This window comes from Uloborus diversus, chromosome 3 (genome assembly GCF_026930045.1).
Source record: "Uloborus diversus isolate 005 chromosome 3, Udiv.v.3.1, whole genome shotgun sequence".
Classification (NCBI taxonomy): domain Eukaryota; kingdom Metazoa; phylum Arthropoda; class Arachnida; order Araneae; family Uloboridae; genus Uloborus; species Uloborus diversus.
This window is the reverse complement of record NC_072733.1, coordinates 114,501,391-114,519,965: the sequence shown is the minus strand read 5'-3', so window position 1 is coordinate 114,519,965 and position 18,575 is coordinate 114,501,391. Positions and strand designations below refer to the sequence as shown.

Here is an 18,575-nt window from a genome sequence, read left to right as displayed (position 1 = left end):
ACCGTTTAACTATTAAAGCCAAGAGAAACGAAAGATATTTTATATTCTTCTTAGTACTATACTGTGGTGAAAAGTTAATCATATACTTATTTACGAGGGTTAGTCACAGCTTAATCATATATCCAGGCCCAAACAAGGTAAAAAAGTTTAAAATATTCCATTTTCCATTGACCTTTGCCATCAAAGCCCTGAGTGAGTCACAAAAATAATTATACTAGAATGTACCTAATATCAAGTAGTACCCCCTTGGCGTGGTTCATTCATTGCTTTTGAAGGAAAGCAATCATATATTTAGCTCTTTTTTCTCACGACCCTAAACTTAGATCTCCACTCAAGGGCCAACAAGTCAAATTAGAGCGGAAAGAAGCTTCACTTTTTCTTATCATTATACTAGTAAAATATCCTGAAAGTTTCAGGAAAATTGAAGGCGTAAACTATCAGGCCCCCATTAACTTTGTTCAGCTTTTAAAAAAATGACTCTTTTATATGGATTCATGGTTGACTCTACTTTAAAAACATTTATACCCAGAAAAGTTGCCCATTTTGCCCTCTCCCTCCCCATCTCCCACTGATCTCTGTATTAATTCATTTATATCTAAGGTACCAGTTACTCAAAACTGACTCACAGGTACAAGTTTTGTTTGTTTTTCTATTTTTTTATTGTACATAAAAGTGCTATGAATTTTAGTTTTTCAACATATTATTTAACTATTTTTGTTATTTAATTTGGTGTTTTACTAATACTTTAAAATTTTTACTCAATTTACTTTTTTAAACTAGATAATGTGATTAAAATAGTTAGCTTCTGAGACCCCAAAAATGTAAATAGCGGACATTCAACAAATCAATGAATTAAAATATGAAAGTTAGACTTACATTCCAATGCATATTAGTGTTTGCTACTATAAATTATTTATAGCAAATAATTTTTTAAATGTTTGATTCTCAAAATTTGTTAAATTTTCTTTTCAGGGCAAAAGTGATAGTTCAAGTGGTTCTAATATAAGTATTTCTGTTGAAAGTGCTCTTGGATGCTTTGATTTCTTAAATTCTGCTATTGAAAATGAAGATCATGAAACTGTTGACAACAAGTAATATTCTAATTCTTATTGTTAAAAATCAGTTCATCCTGTCTGCAAGCAAAAATACCAAAATTTAGTGTACAGTACAATCTTGAATCTCTGGGGAAGTGAAACATTTTTTTAGTTTTTGAGTTATTAAGGTTTTGAAGAAATTACACTAGTAACTCTCACAATTAAACATATATATGTGTTTTTTTTTCTATTTCAACTAATTTGTGTAACGGTTGACAAGTTATTCTTCAAGATTATTATAGATTTGAACGTAATTTGCTTCTCTATTTTGAGGTAGCAATATGTAGTGTCCATTTTTTGACTGGTTACGAGATATTGTTAAGCTGAACTGTTAACAGATTCTGAATAAGCACTTTCAAATTTTCTTTTCTTACAATTCTTTTCATCATGGTTTTTTCACTATAGCTTGTTGGTTTTTTAATATTGTGGAGAGTACTGGATGGGACTTTGAAATGAGCAGCAATTTCAAATTTCTTTTCCATCTTCAAACTTCAAAATTCTAGTTTTATCTTCAACCAGTAGCACATTCAAAAGCTTTTTGCCAGCCAATTTGTAGGAGCTAAGAAAGGGGAATGATGAGCAACAAATTTTCTCGTTTTCGCTTGAAAACTAGTCAGCTATGAAAAATTGGCCCCCGTCTTCAAATTAGACACATATTCTGAAGAAAATCGCACCAAATCTAATCTCTGGATAAAAAGACTGCAGCACTCCCGTCATGCCCACACTCCCCTATTAGCCTCCCCCCTTTCCCAATCTCCTACTCTATACTTTCCAGGAAAAAAGGATAAAAAATTAGAAGCAGATATTCTTACTGAAACAAGTTCAATGACAGAAATTACCAAGGAAAAACAACAATTAAAATTTGCTTCTGTGAGAAAATTTCAACGTGTCAAAGGTTTCATAAAATTAATTTAAAAATAACTATGAAAAATACGTAAAAGTTTTTTAGGTGAAACTAAGGGAAATTTTTTTTTCTTTGACATCAAAGGTTGGGTTATCAAGGCTTGACCTTATTTGTAGTTGTGGCTTGTTTGAGTTGATATGAATTTAAATAGTTCAAAAATAGTGATATCACATGTGCATACTTTATGAAGCTTGATTTAAAATCCTGAGAGAAATTTTGGGCTTTTGATTTTTTTTCATAATCATTGTGCATTCATTTTGACAAAGTTAAAAAATAAATAAATAAAAACAATAATAAAGAAAAAGAAATAAGTACAAACAAGAAAGCAGGCCATTTAAAAATACCATTAAATGTATTCTACCTGCTATCCTTCACTGAAAAATATTTTTTTTTGAGCTCAAACGCATGTAAAAGCAGGAATCTGAGAAACTGTCACACCTAGCATTATGAGGTGATTCATGCCATCTCAGATTTTCTTCAAAAAATTACCAATTATTACTTATCTTAATAAAAACCTAAATCCTAAACTTTTTGTTCTGAAGTTGAGTTGATCAGTTTTTATGGGCTCCTAAAGGTCAACGCGCGGCAGTGAAAATTGAGCGTATTTATAAGACATGGAACTTGCTATGAGCCACAATTGTTGCCGAGAACAATTTGCCTCCAAATTCTTTTTATGTATGAGGGATAGAAGCTTCAAACTTTACAAAATGAATGCTAAATTTGTGTCAAGTTATTGCCGGTTATTGCAAGGTCAATGAAGGTAACAAAAAAGTGGCAATTTTGAGGTTTTTTAGCATTTTTGAGATCGAAAAACAAATTGCACCTTTCAGTTGCCACGGTAAAAGTACTGTCACTTGAAAGGTAAGTATGTGCACTTTGAAAAAAATGCATAATTAACTGAGGCAAGTTTAATGTGCTTTTAGTTACATTAGGCCGAAATAGCGAAAATGTCACATTTTACTGATATTCTAACTATCTTAACTCCTTGCGCAAAAAACTTATTGAAATAATTTTTTTTGCCCTTATCATACCCTATGATTGGTCTTGCCAAAACAATAAACTCTATTGAGGCGAAATGCTTTAAATTATTTAAAAAAATAATAACTTTGCCAATTTTTGTCGTCATGGATTTTTTCTTCATACTATTTGTCAGAATTTCTGGTATTATAATAATATAGTTTGCAATATAAATTGATGTTTTATTGTTTTGTGACACATATGATATTTTTGACATTCATTTAACTTAGCATAAGACATTAATGACATTTAAATTTTGCATATTTCAGTGCAAAGTAATTTAGTCAACACTTTCAATGTTGTTATAGTGAAAATTCTTATTGAAAATTCTGTTTTTTTTTTTTTTTTTTTTAAATCAAACATAAAGTTCCATCCAAGACTCCTAAATGTGTTGCACGGCACTTTAAACGGATTAGTTCTAGACACTTTCTCTAAAAAAAATTTAAATAAAGAGTCTTTTTTTTTTTAGAAAACTTTGTACTCAAGGCTGTTTTTTATTCTTAAAGCTACTTATTTGTGCATTTTTAACATTTGAATAAGAAATGAATGTAAAATAAATCAGTTTTTGTTTTTGACAAAGTATACTTTAAAACATTATTAATTTAACTTCTAAAATTTACTATATTTCCTAAAATTTCCTACTCTAAAATTTTCTAAATTTACTAAAATTTCCTGTCTTGACTTCAGTAACGAAATTCTTTTTTTTTGTTTCTTGACTTTTGTATTCTTACCACTACATTATAAATAAATTCAAAATATCAGAACAATCATACTATTGAAATTGAATTTCCAATGTTTTAAAATTAAAAAAAAAGAAAGTAAAAGAAAATAGAAAAAATAACTTCGCCTATTTCTGTTGTCATGGTTTTTTGCTTCTTCATACTATTTGCCTAAACTGCTGTATTTTTATAATATAGTGTGAAATTTAAATTAATATTTTAATGTTCTGTGACACATTTGACGTTCATTTAAATTTGCACATGACATTTAACATTTACAACTTTTATATTTAGGCGCAAAGTCATAAAATAAATGGAGAAATAACTATTTTTCTGCATCTGCCAAAAGTTGGATTTTGCCACTGATATTTTTCTTTTTTCAGCAATTTCATTTTCTTCAAATGTGACATGAAAAGTTCATCATTATCATCCATTTCAGCATCAAAGTATTTAACTGTCCTTTTCATTCTGTTAAACTAGGACGTAACCTGTTCTTGCGTTAAATATTCTTCTGGGCTAAACTTTTTCTTACCCTGAACAGTTAAACATCTCATCATTTTTACAACATTATGAGCCGTACATTTATTTCCTTTTTTTTCCTTTGTTGAACACTTAAGAAGAAATTGCTTTTGACTTTGGTTTAACTGAGTGACTTTTTTTTTGGGGGGGGGGAGGGCTTTAGAGGCCCATCCATATTGTGAAACCAGACTTGAAAACATTGAATAGCTACTCGATGCAGTAGCACTTTCAGAAGAGTTGATAATTGGATAGCCCTTTTGTATTTGTGATAGTCTCCATTATTTTTGCAATTTTTTTTTTCGCTTTATCCATTCCATAGAGAAGTTAAGGAGTTTTGTGCTCGCCTCTTGCTATATGAATTGATAATGCATTGGCAATTTTTGAAATGTGCAAGTAGAGTTGTCCGCATAAAAAAATTGTAAACTTACGAATTTTTGGACAAGACATACATATTTCTGGCTCTGATTTCTGTCAGAGTTTCTTTTTCTGAGCTAAATGGGCGAATAATTTGAAAACACACACACACACACACAAAAACTATTTTATCTTACATTTATTTCTTATTAGAATGTTAAAAATGTAATAGTTCAAAAATAAGTAGCCTCGAGAAGAAATAACAGCCTTGAGAACAAAATTTTCAACAACAACAACAAAAAAAAACTTTTTTTCTTTTTTTTTTTTTACAGAAATGGTCTGAAATGAATCCGTTTTAAAGTGCCATTTTAAAAACACATTAGGACACGATTAGACGGAACTGTATGTTTGATTTCAAAAAAAGAATTTTCAATATAATAGCTGAAAATGTTGACTAAATTACTTTGCACTAAAATATGCAAAATTTAAATGTTATTAATATCTTATGTTAAGTTAAATGAATGTTGAAAACATTATATATGTGTCACAGAACAATAAAACATCAATTTATATTGCAAACCATATTAGAGTACCAGAAATTCTTGAAAATAGTATGAAGAAAGAAAAATCCATGATGACAAAAATAGGCGAACTTATTATTATTATTTTTTTAATTTTAAAGCATTTCACCTCAATGGAGTATACTGTTTTGGTAAGACCAATAATAGGACATGATAAGGGCGAAAAAATTATTTCAATATGTTGTTTGGGCAAGTATTTATGACAGTTTGAATATCAGTAAAATGTGACATTTTCACTATTTCAGCCTAATGTAACTAAAAACACATTAAACTTGCCTCAGTTAATTATGCATTTTTTCAAAGTGCACATGTATAAGAAGAATGTATGAGAGTATGAGAAGAGACTATAATATAGTACCACAGTACATTATTCATTCAAATTGTTACTCACTCATTTTGTCACATTAAAACTTCAAGTTAATTATGCATTTTTTTAGAGTGCATATATTTACCTTTCAAGTGACAGTACTTTTGCCGTGGCAACTGGAAGGTGCAATCTGTTTTTCGACCTTAAAAAAGTCAAAAATACCACTTTTTTGTGACCTTGATTGACCTTGCGGCAATAACTCGCCGCAAATTTATCATTCATTTTGTAAAGTTTGAACCTTCTATCTTTCATACATAAAAAGGATTTGGAGGCAATTTGTTCTCGGCAACAATTGTGGCTCATAGAAAGTTCCATGTCTAATAAATCCGCGCAATTTTTGCTGCTGTGCATTGAGCTTTAGGGGCCCATATAAGCTGAATAACTCAACTTCAGAACGAAAAATTCTGGATTTAGGTTTTTAATAAGATAAGTAATAACTGGTAATTTTTTGGTGAAAATCTGAGATGGCATGAATCACAAGTGTGACATTCTCTCAGATTCTTGCTCTTAAGTGTGGTATACATAGTAAATGTAAGTCTACCAAGTGCAGGAATGTTAAAATGCCAATTATATGTTTTGCCCTTACACATGTTTATTTATGCTTTTGTTTTTAGATCTACGGAAGAATGTATTATAGAAAGTGCTGAACAGAATGCATTTGATACTCAGATGACACCGGAAGAAAACGATGTTGTAGCATGTAAACTTGATTTTAATTCCTTAAAAATTTCTTCTGGTAATGAGCAATTGGATGTAGTTTTGACAGATCAACTGATCTACACTTCTAGACTTATTTCTGTAAGTTACACTGATTCATTTTTAAGTATCCCTTATACTTTGTTTATTTATTATTAATATTTAACCTTTCTGTTTAAAATCATATTTTGTTATTAGGTAATACATTTATTTCTACAGGGAGTGGAAAAAAAAGTTTTTATTATGCAGCGGAATCTTTTGCACAGTGCTGTAAATTATATAGATGGGACATTCCCACCAAAATAATGCAAATCATGCCCAATTCATTTTGTTTATCAATTTTGAATGACTAGCTGACTCGTGCAAAGCATTCGAACTTGACAGCGGTAATTCAGAATTTTTTTTATGGTAATTTTTCTGAAAACTCATAATGTGAATTGTTTGTTTATTTTATGCTGATAGAGGTGAAAAATAAAATAAAATGTTATCTTTTGTTATTTTTATGAAACATTAATGAAGCACCAAAAAAAAAAAACTTCTTACAAAATATTATTCATGATACTCTGATTAACCATGGTAAAATAAACGTGAAAACGTTTATTTTACCATGTATTAACGTTTATTCTACCAAACGTTTATTTTAACGTTTATTTTCTTTCCTGATTTCAAGGAAACAGCACAACTTTAGTTCAGAATCCTGTAGTGAGTTTACATAATGTATTCTCAGAAATTTGGAGCGCGATTAACCCAAGAAAACATAGCCATTCGAGAAAGGATTAAACCCACAGTGAGATCGAACCCATGATGTTTACGTTTCTAGCACAATGCTCTAATCCCCTGAGCCACACTGCCTTGCTGCTGGAGAGCTGTACATTAAAAAGATCCTTAATAAAGAACAGAATAAACCAATTTTTTTCAAAAAAACCAGTGCAAAGTGTGTTAATTGTTTATTATTTGCCAAAACCGGTGAAAAAAAATCTTTTAAATGATGTCTTATGAATGAAATTTGGTGAATTATTGACGAAGTAATGGCGTTGTCAGAAAAAAAACTTTTGAGAAATTATATACATGATTTCCACCAAACAATCTTTTTTTTATTATTGATTCTCCATTTATTTATGTATAACAAAGTATAAATGGTTTGTACATAAGTTATTTGTGAAGGGTTTAAAAACATTTTGACCACTTCATCTAACAGAGTACACAAATATGCCTTAAAAATCATTGTAATCAAAAGGAAGAGTTACAATTAAAGAACAAGCATAAATTAAATTTTGATTCTAAAACTATTATTCTGTCTGCTATTTCAAATAAAAAAAAATCATTTTTCCAAATGAAACAGAGTGGGCAGTCGACAATGTAAATTAACTATTTAAAAGGATTTAGTTTCACCTTGTTTGTTGCCTGTAGACTTCATAATGGCTAAGTACAGACGTTACACTACTTAAGACTTCTTAAAAATATAACGTCGCACAATGTACCATGAAATCCCGAAAGTAACCCCCTATCGATTATAACCCCCTCCCTTTTTTGTGTAAAGTGAAATCATTTTATTCCCTGAATTCCCCCCCCCCACCTAAAATTTTCCCAATCATCTTCATTTGCCACTCCCTCCAAAAAAAAAAATAATAAAAAGAACATTTTCTGCTTTACTACTACCCCCTCCAGTGCAGGTTTTCTTATCTAAAAAAAAAGAAAAGAAAACACGATGATTAAAAAAAAAAAAAAAAAGATCTCCATGGTGTATTTGTTTGAAAATGTCTAGACTCCTTTTGATGCAAGGGTGTCTTTTTTTTTATATGTATTGCAAAAGAAATTTATGCAATTTACTGCATTTTATTCATTTTGGAAGGAACATTTTTGTTCTGACTTGTGAGAATAAACAATCTTCAACACGATGCCATTTTGAAAACGTGGCGCAATTTTGGAAACGCGTTGCTTAAAAAGTAGCGCAAAACTTAAAAATAACCTTTTTTAAAGGAGAAATAAAATACTTGAACATGTTTAGGATCATCAGAAATGTATATTTTACTGAATCGAGTAAGAGATTTGTTTTTTTTTACATTCGCCAATTTTGTAATGCGCAGTTTTCGAAATTACGATTTTTGTAACGAATTTGGGGTCATGATTGTGATTTTTGCTTTTATTTTGAAAGAAGAACATTAAGATTCTGCTTCTTTTACTGTATCCTTATTACATTCAGCACATGATTTATTTTCAAGCAATAAATTATAGGGGGTTTACCAACTAAGGTGTAAAATCCTTTCTTTCGAAAAAAAATGGCACCCACGTGCAATTTATTACAAGAAGAAAAATATGACAGGTTTTAATTAATTTCTTACTCTTCATTCACTCTTATTTACTTATTATTTCTTTTCTGTACTCTAAAATCAATGCTACTAAAAATTATTATTCTGGCTAATTTTAAAAAAAAATCTTGATTATAACCCCCGCCCCCTTCTGAAATGAAAAAGTTTTGTTTTGAAAATAGGGGGGGAGGGGTTACTTTCGGGATTTTACAGTAATTGTTTGCTTAATTTTGCTAATGGCTTTAACAGAGTGGACAGTTTGAGTAACAGAAAAGTTATGACAATTTTTCTGGAGTATTTGTTTTATTTTTTTTTCTCCAATTTTTACCATTACATTTATTTCTATGTAACGAGATAATATAAATGATATTTTAAATTTCATTTTAAGTCCTAATGTTTCAAAGCTGGGACACCTAATATTCTTTTTTTAGAAAACAAAATATAGTACTTCATCAATAAACTTATGCTCAAACCATTGATTATTTAACTATACATAATAAAATGTTGAATCACTAAAAAAAAAAATTAATTAATTTGTGGTAGGAATTAATATTTATTTAAAAAACCACTAAGTATTGGACACAATTTGTGCAATTTTCACGAGGATGACCCCAATTTTGTTATTTAAAAAAAAAAAAAAAAAATCTTTTATCTACAAAACTGATTTTTAACTTCTTGGCCAAAACTTTCTGGAAAGAATACAAATGCAAAGGTGACAAAGCTGTGACCCTAACTTCTGGTCCTAGTCAATTTATCAATATTCATTAAAGATCAAAATTCATAAAACTAGTTGTGAAGATGTAGCTCAATTCTTTTTTAATTAAAATATAACTTTGTGTTTAAGGTATGAATTTCTCCGTAGAGCATATATTAGTTAAAATTACTTAATTCCTTGTTTGATGTAAATTCATATTCTTATTTAGAGACATTTGAATTGAAACTTTCCTTATTTTTTTAACCTTTTGTCTAGATGTTTTGTTTGATTTTATGTAATAATGAATCATATTGTTGAAATATTTCAATGTGTTTTTCTTGACTTCAGGTTTTAATTGCCAGTGATGGTGTGAAAACTGTGGAGAAAGTTTTTCTCTTGAAACTAAAGAAACAACAAGAATGCTTTAAAGTTCTTTTAAAACTTTTGAGAAAGAAAGATCAAATACAATTAAGTATGTCTTTTTGCTAGTTTTAGCTAACCTGTCAATAATTACTTAAATGGATGTACTCTTAAAATTTGTTTACTTGAGAATATTCTTTTTATGTGACATAAATTACTTTATTACAGGTGACTTTTTTGAGGACAGTGAAAATGGAGTACAGCAATTATGGACTAAAGTTGCTGGAGAATCATTTTTCTCTGTGTTTTATAATATATCTTCTTCACTGGAAAATGTGATTAAATCTAAGGCTGTTTTAGATTGCTACATGGCCTCAAAAGGTATTTTCTAATGTTTTGTCATGATTTCAAACTTTTTTGACTCTATTGTTTGTTCTCACTAGTAATCTTTCTTATGTTTGCTGTTAGCACTGCAACAACTTTTTAAAAAACAGAATATTTAAAAGAAATATTTTCTCCCATTAAACATCTCTTTTATCAACTGCACTGGTATTCTCCACTCTAATATCTGCGGACGATTAAACTCAAATCAAATCTCAAGATGTGAAGCTAAAAACAAACCTTATTCTCCATTCCGGTTTGGCGATAAACTCCGTTACAGCATGGATTTAGGGAGCCAAGTTTTATCTCCACAGTGAGACAGAATTGAGAATATGGCTATTACTCCTTTCAGTACCGGAGTACGAAGCAAAATCATCCCTGTCATTCATTAGCATTTCTAAAATATGACACTACCAGGGTTCTGAAAGCCCCAAATAAATGGTCCTTAAATGTTGAAAATTTAAATACTGATACCCAAAGATATTTTTAGCTTTTAAGTTCTCATGAAACTGGTATTTATCTATACTAATAATATAAAGAGAGAGGGTGGATTCTTGTGTGTTTATATGTTCGAGGTAATCTCCAGAACCACTGCACCTATTTGAAAAATTCCCTCACTATATGAAAGCTACTTTCTTAGTGAGTGACATAGGCTATAAGTCGAAAAAAATCTGATAAACAGTTCTTTTTTTATTCCAATTTAGGCCCGAAATTCACATAAATTTCCGAATATGGTAGTGAAATATTACTTCACATATTAATGTTATATATCATTGAAAGGGGTAGAATTTTCCGCGTTCTAAACAATTTGTTTTAATGCTCTAATTTAATTATGGCGGGAGTAATTTGCGTTTGTAGCTCGAACTTTTTTAGGCTTAGCTGAAATTTAGGCACTACTTTCTTCATCAAATCCATCAATAAAAAGTGAAGGAATTGTCCCACAGTTTTCCTTTTGACACCATTGGAAAAAGCAACATTTTTTACTCCAGACCTCTCTCAACCTATGGTCGAAAAACTTAGCTTCTATCTTCAAAGGAAAAAAGTTACAAGCGTTTTTAAATCAAATTTGAAAAATGTCATTTTGACTCAGGTTGTCAACCATTTTATTTTCATGTTTCCATGGTTACGCTTTTAAAATCGATCTTTCGCATTTTAACTTCTTAAAATTATTTCAATATCTGTCCTCATTGTTTGGAAAGGTAATTTTGCATGGTGTTTTTTTCTTTTATTTAAGCCTGATTGTTGAATATATGTCACTCGACACAGTTTTTATTCTCAAGGTAGAGACTGGCCAAAGCCAGGCAATACAGCTCTTAATATATAAAGATTTGAAAGCTACTGTTTTATACTTTTGTTTCTGCGATTTTATACTTTTTTCTTTGTTTGGTGAAAAATTTATTTTTGCCATAGAAAAAACATCCGCTTCACTTGCAAAAGGGCTGGGTTCCGGTAGCGAGGTTGCTTGGCGCGTTAGGCGCTGAGCAATTCAGTCTAGGATTATTGTTTTAAAGCAACCATAAATGTAATTCATTGTTTTGGCAATTTGTTTTGAAAGAAAAGAAACTTTTGATTTGTTTTTATCCAAATGAAATGTACGACATTTTCTTCTTTTTTCTGACAATGATTTTTGAACATTAAACTGGATGTTTTTTTTTTTTTTTGTTAGACGGATGGATTATGATAGCGTGGTTACTGGGCGAGTTTGGCAATAAACAATAGAGTTGCAGAACTAATATTACATTAGAAAGATTTTATTTGGTGTCTTTTTTTGTTTATTTGGCGAAATATTTTAAATTGCAGTAAAAACCGCTTCACTGGCTAAATAAAGTTTTATAGCAACTGTAAATCTAATTTAATTATTTGATGAAAAGTTTTAAATTCCAAAGAAACTTTAATAGTTTTTTTTTTTTTTGAAAAGGTGTGTATGCTTTTTATACAAAGAAAAATGATCATTTCACATCAGGGGGAGGGGGCGTCTTTTTTTTTTTTTATTCAACGGACTTACTTCCATTAAATTTTTAGCACGGTACTGCTAGTATAAAATCTAAGTAATTGTACAGTAATAAAATTCTAATAGTAATGAGATATGTTGAGAGAGGTAATATTAAAGATTACAACAAAATTTTTCTGAGCTTTTCTTAATTGTTCCTTAATTTACGGAAACAAAAAGTCATTCATTATGCTTTAGCAATGTATTCAGTTTGCTATGCTAAGATATATGAATAGAATGTATCAAAGGAATTTATGAACATTTTAAAAAGAATGTTTATTCTACTTAGTCAAAGCATTACTCTTCAGCCCGAGTAAGACCTATGATTCTACAAGGACAAGTAGAACAGTTTTGCAAAAATTGAAGTTTCTAAAACAAGTGTCTACAGATACTGAAATGTTTGTAAAAGAATGTTATAATTATTTTATACTATTATCTTGCCTGAATAATATTTAATTCTTGATTAAATTGTGTAATATAAATTTGTATATAAAAAATAAATAAAACTGTTCAATTGTTTAAGAGTGAAGTTGAAGTCAGTAAGAACCTATGTTAGAAAAATTTTGTGTGCAATTTTGTCGGCTATTTCAATGTCTAACAGTATTAACTATTTTCACTATTATTAGTATTCTCTCTCAGGTATCAGTAAGTTGGATTTCAAGGATCTGCTGATGAAAAAAATGTCCTTCAGTGGAAAAAAATGAGTCCCTTAAATTCTAAGCGCAAATTTATAACTTAAATGCAGAATATAATAAATGTTACATTTTTATGAAAATCAACTCGCCACATAGTAAAGTAAAAAAAATGGTTATGAAATAAACTAATTAACTGGTTACTTTCTATATATATTTATCTGGGATTATCATTGCCAAATTATTTTTAAATAAGACTCTTTTGAGAAAAGAAATTATGTTTATAGAAATGTTTAGTGATTTAATATTATACCATCTAAAAGTAACTACTAAGTAAGAGTGATGTATTTAACCCGTGCCTCTTTCTGACTAAGCACTCAGTGAGCTTGAAAATCCCCCCCCCCCATTTTTTGAGTGAGTTGAAAATAAAGACCATCCAGAGGATTTATGATTACATGAATGAGAAATGGATGAGGTTTTACTGTACTAGTTGCCTCTAACTACTCTTCATGTTCAAATTCAACTGGTGTATTAGATACCTTCTGTGCAATATCTTTATATAAAATTGTAGATGTCACTACCAGTACCTGTTTTACTCAAATTCATCGAAAGGCTAATCATTTGCATTCACAACCTCTTTCTGCCCGACTGCTTCTTTTGACTGCTTAATGTAGCAATTTCAAAGGCAAACGGTGTATGTTATTTTGTTTCTTCAGACTATGTTTTTTTTCTTCTTAAATATTATATTATCCATTAATTATCATATCCTAGTAGTCTTTTTAGACCCCTAACTTTTTATTGTTGTTGACTATCCTAGTAATGATGCTGGTTTCAATGTTTGTTTTGTTTCTTTTAAATGTTAACTAAATGTAAACATACATTTAAATTATTTATGGTTATTATTTATGTTTAGTGTCACACCGTATAATACTGGAAATCGTGGATTCTAATCATGTGGAAGCTACAACACGCATTTCTGTATTACAATTTAGGATGTACTTTTCAGACAGCAATAATAGTGAAACTCAACTTTGTGAAATTATTGCAGATGGTAAGGTTTCAAAAAAAATTTTTTTACCATGCTTTTTCTAAGCCATTTTGTAAATTAAATGACCGTTAGTTAAAAATCCACTTAATCATTTGTATATTCACTTTTTTCTTATGAATAATGAAAGTGTTGTGAACTGCTGTTATGTTATTCATGGCACTGCATGGCAAAAAAAAAAAAAAAAAAAAAAAACTGTCAAAATGCTTATACACCATTCTTGTTGATTCTAATGTAAAATGACTTTGATTAATGATCATGTCTTAATAGAGTGACTAGCTGCGTCGCCCGGCTTTGCACGGTCCACCTCGAAAATAAAAGTTATGTCAAGTGACGCGAGTTCAACACTCAGACTTGAACAAAATAAAAAAAAAGTCAGTGAAATTTTGCGGCAGATTGCGGAAAACCCCAAAAAGTAAACATTTTAAATCGACTGATTACAGGAAAAGCCTCAAAACAAAAACAAAAATTTTACCTGTGCATATTCGAGAAAAAACATGGCAACAGATCTTTCATCTCAATGATTTTCTTCACGCTATACATTTTAATAAAAGCATTGTTGCGGAAAGTTGAGATGAAGCACTGAATAATAATTTGAATTCAGAAAAATAGGGATTTGATTGTGAAGTCTAAGAGTCATAATTAATAGTTTTTAATTGATATCGCTGCTAATTATTATCGGAGGATTATGTTAAATAGCCAAACATGAAGACGAGAGGATTACGAATCCATCAATACCTGGCTCGATGGTCAGTTCACTATCATTCGGGAGAAGAAGCTTGGACATACATAGATACGCTCAGTTTTTATTTATATAAGAGATAAACAATGGAGTGGTGCATGCCCAAAAATATAAATACATATTACTGCTATATTTTAAGTGTACTTAATTTTATTTATAATCTTAATTATATTTTTGATTGTATTTTGAATAAATACAAACAATACAGGAAGTTTGTTTACCGAAAATCTGCAGTGTAAAATTTTTTTTACAATGTGAAATTTTTTTCAAGCATAGGGTTCATGGGAGTGAGGCTGATACTCTGGTTTTTCAGGCGAAAATAAGTGAAAAAATTGTGAAACCCCCCCCCCCCCCAAAAGTTATAAAAAGTAGTTTTTTTATTGAATAAAAAGAATATTCCCATAAACCTCTTAACTTACTACAAGTGTTCATACTTTAGAACTTTTTCATCTGGAGCCCCTCAGAAGAATGTTAATGGTTAATATAATGCTCTCTTCCCCTCCAAAAAATAAAGTGTCCATGAAACTCGTAAAACAAAAAAAGTTGGGAAGTGTCATTTCCAAAAAGTGGAAAGTGATGGGAGATAACAGTGGTCATATTTGTGTTTAGGTGGTCTTTTTACATAAGAATCAGCAAGAATGGTTGCAGAAGCATTTTGAAAGGTGTTTCATATTTTTTTTTGCCACACAGTTTAGTATGCTGTGCTTTTTCATTTTTTAAAACATAGTTACTGTATCTGCATAAGTTCAAGTCCTCATATATTTATTTTTATAGCTTTAGCTGCGGAAGACTTGAAATCTCGAGATGTTCAGAAAGCTTTTGCTGCTGTCTCAGTACTGTCAAAAATTAATCCATCTTCTTACTCTTTATTTCAAATTGGCAGCCTACTTATTGAATCTGACTGTGATCTTAAAAACATAGCAAGTGAGTGACACTAGTTAAAGATGCTTATTCTCTTGTGTTCTGAAATGCAGAAGGTTCATACTTTATTCAAACAATTTTGATAGTTAATTCTTACATAAACACAAAATGTTTTGCAGAAATTTGCTTCTATCTGATAGCTGTGCTCTTTTCAGTAGCTCTTAGTTAAATTTTCCATGAAAGTTTTTTAACACTTTTTTAAATACTTTCTTGTCAGGTTTATTCCACTCCTCTTGAGATAATTTTTAAAGTCTGTTCAATGTTCTTGAATACCATTTTCCTGAAACTCCTTTTAGAAAACCGAAAACATAAAAGTCTACCGGAGAAGCATCAAGTGATTTTAGTTATTTCATTAAATATGACACACTTTATTCCTTCTTCCGATTATTTTTGGGCTAAATAAGTGGAAGTTGACTTTGACATATTACTGGAAGTTTCGCCTGTATGAAGTTTAACTTTATTGATATCTTTTCCATTTAAAGCTGAAATATCTCCTTAAATAATTAGCTTCAACACATTTCAAAACATCATCAACCATTTGGCTCTTTTTACAGTTGCAAAATTTTGGTTTAACTTGAGACCTTTTTTAAATTTTAATTTGTCATTGCTACAAAATCCTTCAACTGTTATGAATCCCTTTAAGAACTTTTCCATACATTGAGAAAGTTATTTTATATGGTCATTTTCACGATTTGAACAATGGAAGATTTCTTTTTTGATCATAGAATTACCTTTTCGATTACATTGAACAGACCCATGTCTTATTGAGTGTTACCACAAATTTCTATGTCTTTCCAGCAAGTTTTTTTGTGTAGTTTTTCACTTTTTCTTTCAGCATATGCTTCAGTAAAAGTAAATAAACTTTAGCTTTAAACATATGTTTTAGCTTCAAAACTTGATTATAAATAATTTTACCTTGAGTACTAGAAGAAATACATAGTTTTAATGCAATGAGTCTTCGACTTGGCAAACTTTCTTCTTCTTCATACTTCTCTTTTATAACAAAATAAAATTCAGTTGATTAGTTTTTACAAATACAAAGACTGAAAATGAAATAAAAACAAAGAAAATATTTACTTTGGAGTCATGAAATTTTCTTTCTCTCACAAAATTATCAATTTAACTCATTTGATGCTGATTGCTACTATGGCACCATTTGGTGATGAAGGTTACCATGAGACATTACAAAAGAGAGAGAAAGAGAGAAATGGCTGCTAAAAATAGATTCCTGGAAATTAGTAGTGTGTCCCAGATACAACCTTCTCCCCTAACTGCTATTTTTAAACTACTTTATAATTTGTCCATGTCAGTATTTCTCTTTGAAAAGTACAGTTACACATCCTTTGAGCCATCTATCAGTTTAGGAGTCATTTTTCAAAATGAGTCTTTTATTCTACACTCCAATTTCAAAAAAAAAAAAAAAAAGTTGCAAACATACTGCATGTCCCTGTTTAACCTGCAAAAGTATCTATTTTCACACCCATTAGTCCTAGATGCATGCTTCCAATTTCAAAAATGGTCAAAATAAAGTACAGTTTATTAAAAGTTTGAAGCAAAAACGAAAATTAGTAAAAATCGAAATAGTATTTTTTAATACAGACACTAGGTCCCCTAACTTGTGTTTAGCAAAATACTCTCCATTGAAAAATAATTCTAGCTAGAGGTGCAACATCGATGTTTTACTTTCAATGTTTTTGGAACATTGATGTTTTGGGTTCAATGTTTTTTTCAATGTCGATGTTTTTGTATTTTAATTGAAAATTAATAAAATATGCCCCAATTTTCTAGCTAGTTGTTAAGATTTCTTATGGATCTGCTCAAAAAAAATTTTTTTTTTTGCACACATTTCATAAGATCAATGATCAGAATTTTTCTGTGCAGAGGATGATTTTAGGGACAATCACTACAAGATGGTAAGAAATAACTGGAGTGTGAGGAAGAAGTCATAGCTATTGGAACAACTCGATGCAGGTAGTCTGGTGCCAGAACTTGCAGTCTGTTTCAAGGCTCCAATTCTTAAACTAAGGGAAAATCCTATCCTTACTATGGTGAAAATTATAACTTTAAAAATTCAGAACTGATAATAGTTGCATTAAAATATTTGAGAGTGATAGCAACTTCTGTCCCATCTGAGAGAGGTTTTTTTCCTCTAACTGGTGGGACAGTCAGCATAAAGAGAAATGCGCTACTGGGGGACAAAGTAAACAAAAATCTTTTTCTCCAAACTGTCAACACGAAATATTGGGGGTTATTATACTTATTGATTTCTCCCAACAAGTTCTACTTACAATTTGTGTTTAATGTTTTATTATGTAGCACTAACAGTACAGCACATATTTCTTGCTCTCAATAAGAATTGTTAGAATTAATTTTGTATTTTTAACATAATTTGCACAAACCCTTTCTCATGGTTCAACGGACGGTAAGTGCTATGACACATTTTATCTTAGATTCTTTTTTGATGTACATTTAATTTTAGTTTCATTTAGTTTATATATATAATTTATAATTGGCTTTACTAAGAAATTTCTGAAATAATGGTTATAAATTAATGAATTGACGCAGAGCCAAAAGAATTCACTAGTCCACTAAGAAACATTTGTTAGAGATTATTATATATGTAAGTCTGTAGTGTAGTATATTCAAAAATGTATGTTTTATATTGATAAAAAGATTGATGTTTTAAAACATCGATGTTTTTTGGTCCATATATCAGCACCATCAATATTTTAATTTCTTACATCTATGTTTTGCCATCCATGTCGCACCTCTAATTATAGCATTAAAATTTTAAACATTTGCAACCAAAATTCTTGGAGATATTAGAGTTCAAAATTTTAAGAAACTATGCAGATGAGATAGGAACTTATCGCCCTTTCAGAAGAATGACAGGTTGTCAAAGTAAAAAAAAAAAACAAAATATTTATGTTTTTCATTGCTATTGAAAAATAAATGCAAATGTAATGATGTGATATGTAAAAACTCTTTACAAAAGCTCGTATAACTTGAATTAACCCACTCTTTCCACGCATATAATATTAAAACTTTGCTATCTGCTATACTCCCCTCCCACCCAAAAAAAAAAAAAATGTTATTGACTGCATACGTAAAGTGGTGTAAGTTACAAAATGTGTTTCATATCTCTATGAATATTGGCCTTAATAAAGTTAAACTTTTGTGTTGGAATTATTTTTCAATGGAGATTGTTTCCCTAAATATAAGTCTGCGTACCCAAGGTCCGTATAAACAT

General features: G+C 30.0%; 1 protein-coding gene across 1 annotated transcript in view; it reads left to right on the top strand.

The window, feature by feature from the left end:
- LOC129218901 (rho family-interacting cell polarization regulator 2-like) overlaps nucleotides 1–15,336 on the top strand; it is a 152,012-nt gene extending 136,676 nt beyond the window's left edge. The window contains exons 14-19 of the mRNA XM_054853222.1: nucleotides 973–1,091; nucleotides 6,170–6,353; nucleotides 9,603–9,726; nucleotides 9,843–9,995; nucleotides 13,531–13,668; nucleotides 15,179–15,336. Of these exons, the coding sequence (XP_054709197.1) occupies nucleotides 973–1,091; nucleotides 6,170–6,353; nucleotides 9,603–9,726; nucleotides 9,843–9,995; nucleotides 13,531–13,668; nucleotides 15,179–15,336 (876 nt within the window). The remainder of the gene's footprint in view (nucleotides 1–972; nucleotides 1,092–6,169; nucleotides 6,354–9,602; nucleotides 9,727–9,842; nucleotides 9,996–13,530; nucleotides 13,669–15,178) is intronic.
- The last annotated feature ends 3,239 nt before the right edge of the window (nucleotides 15,337–18,575 follow it).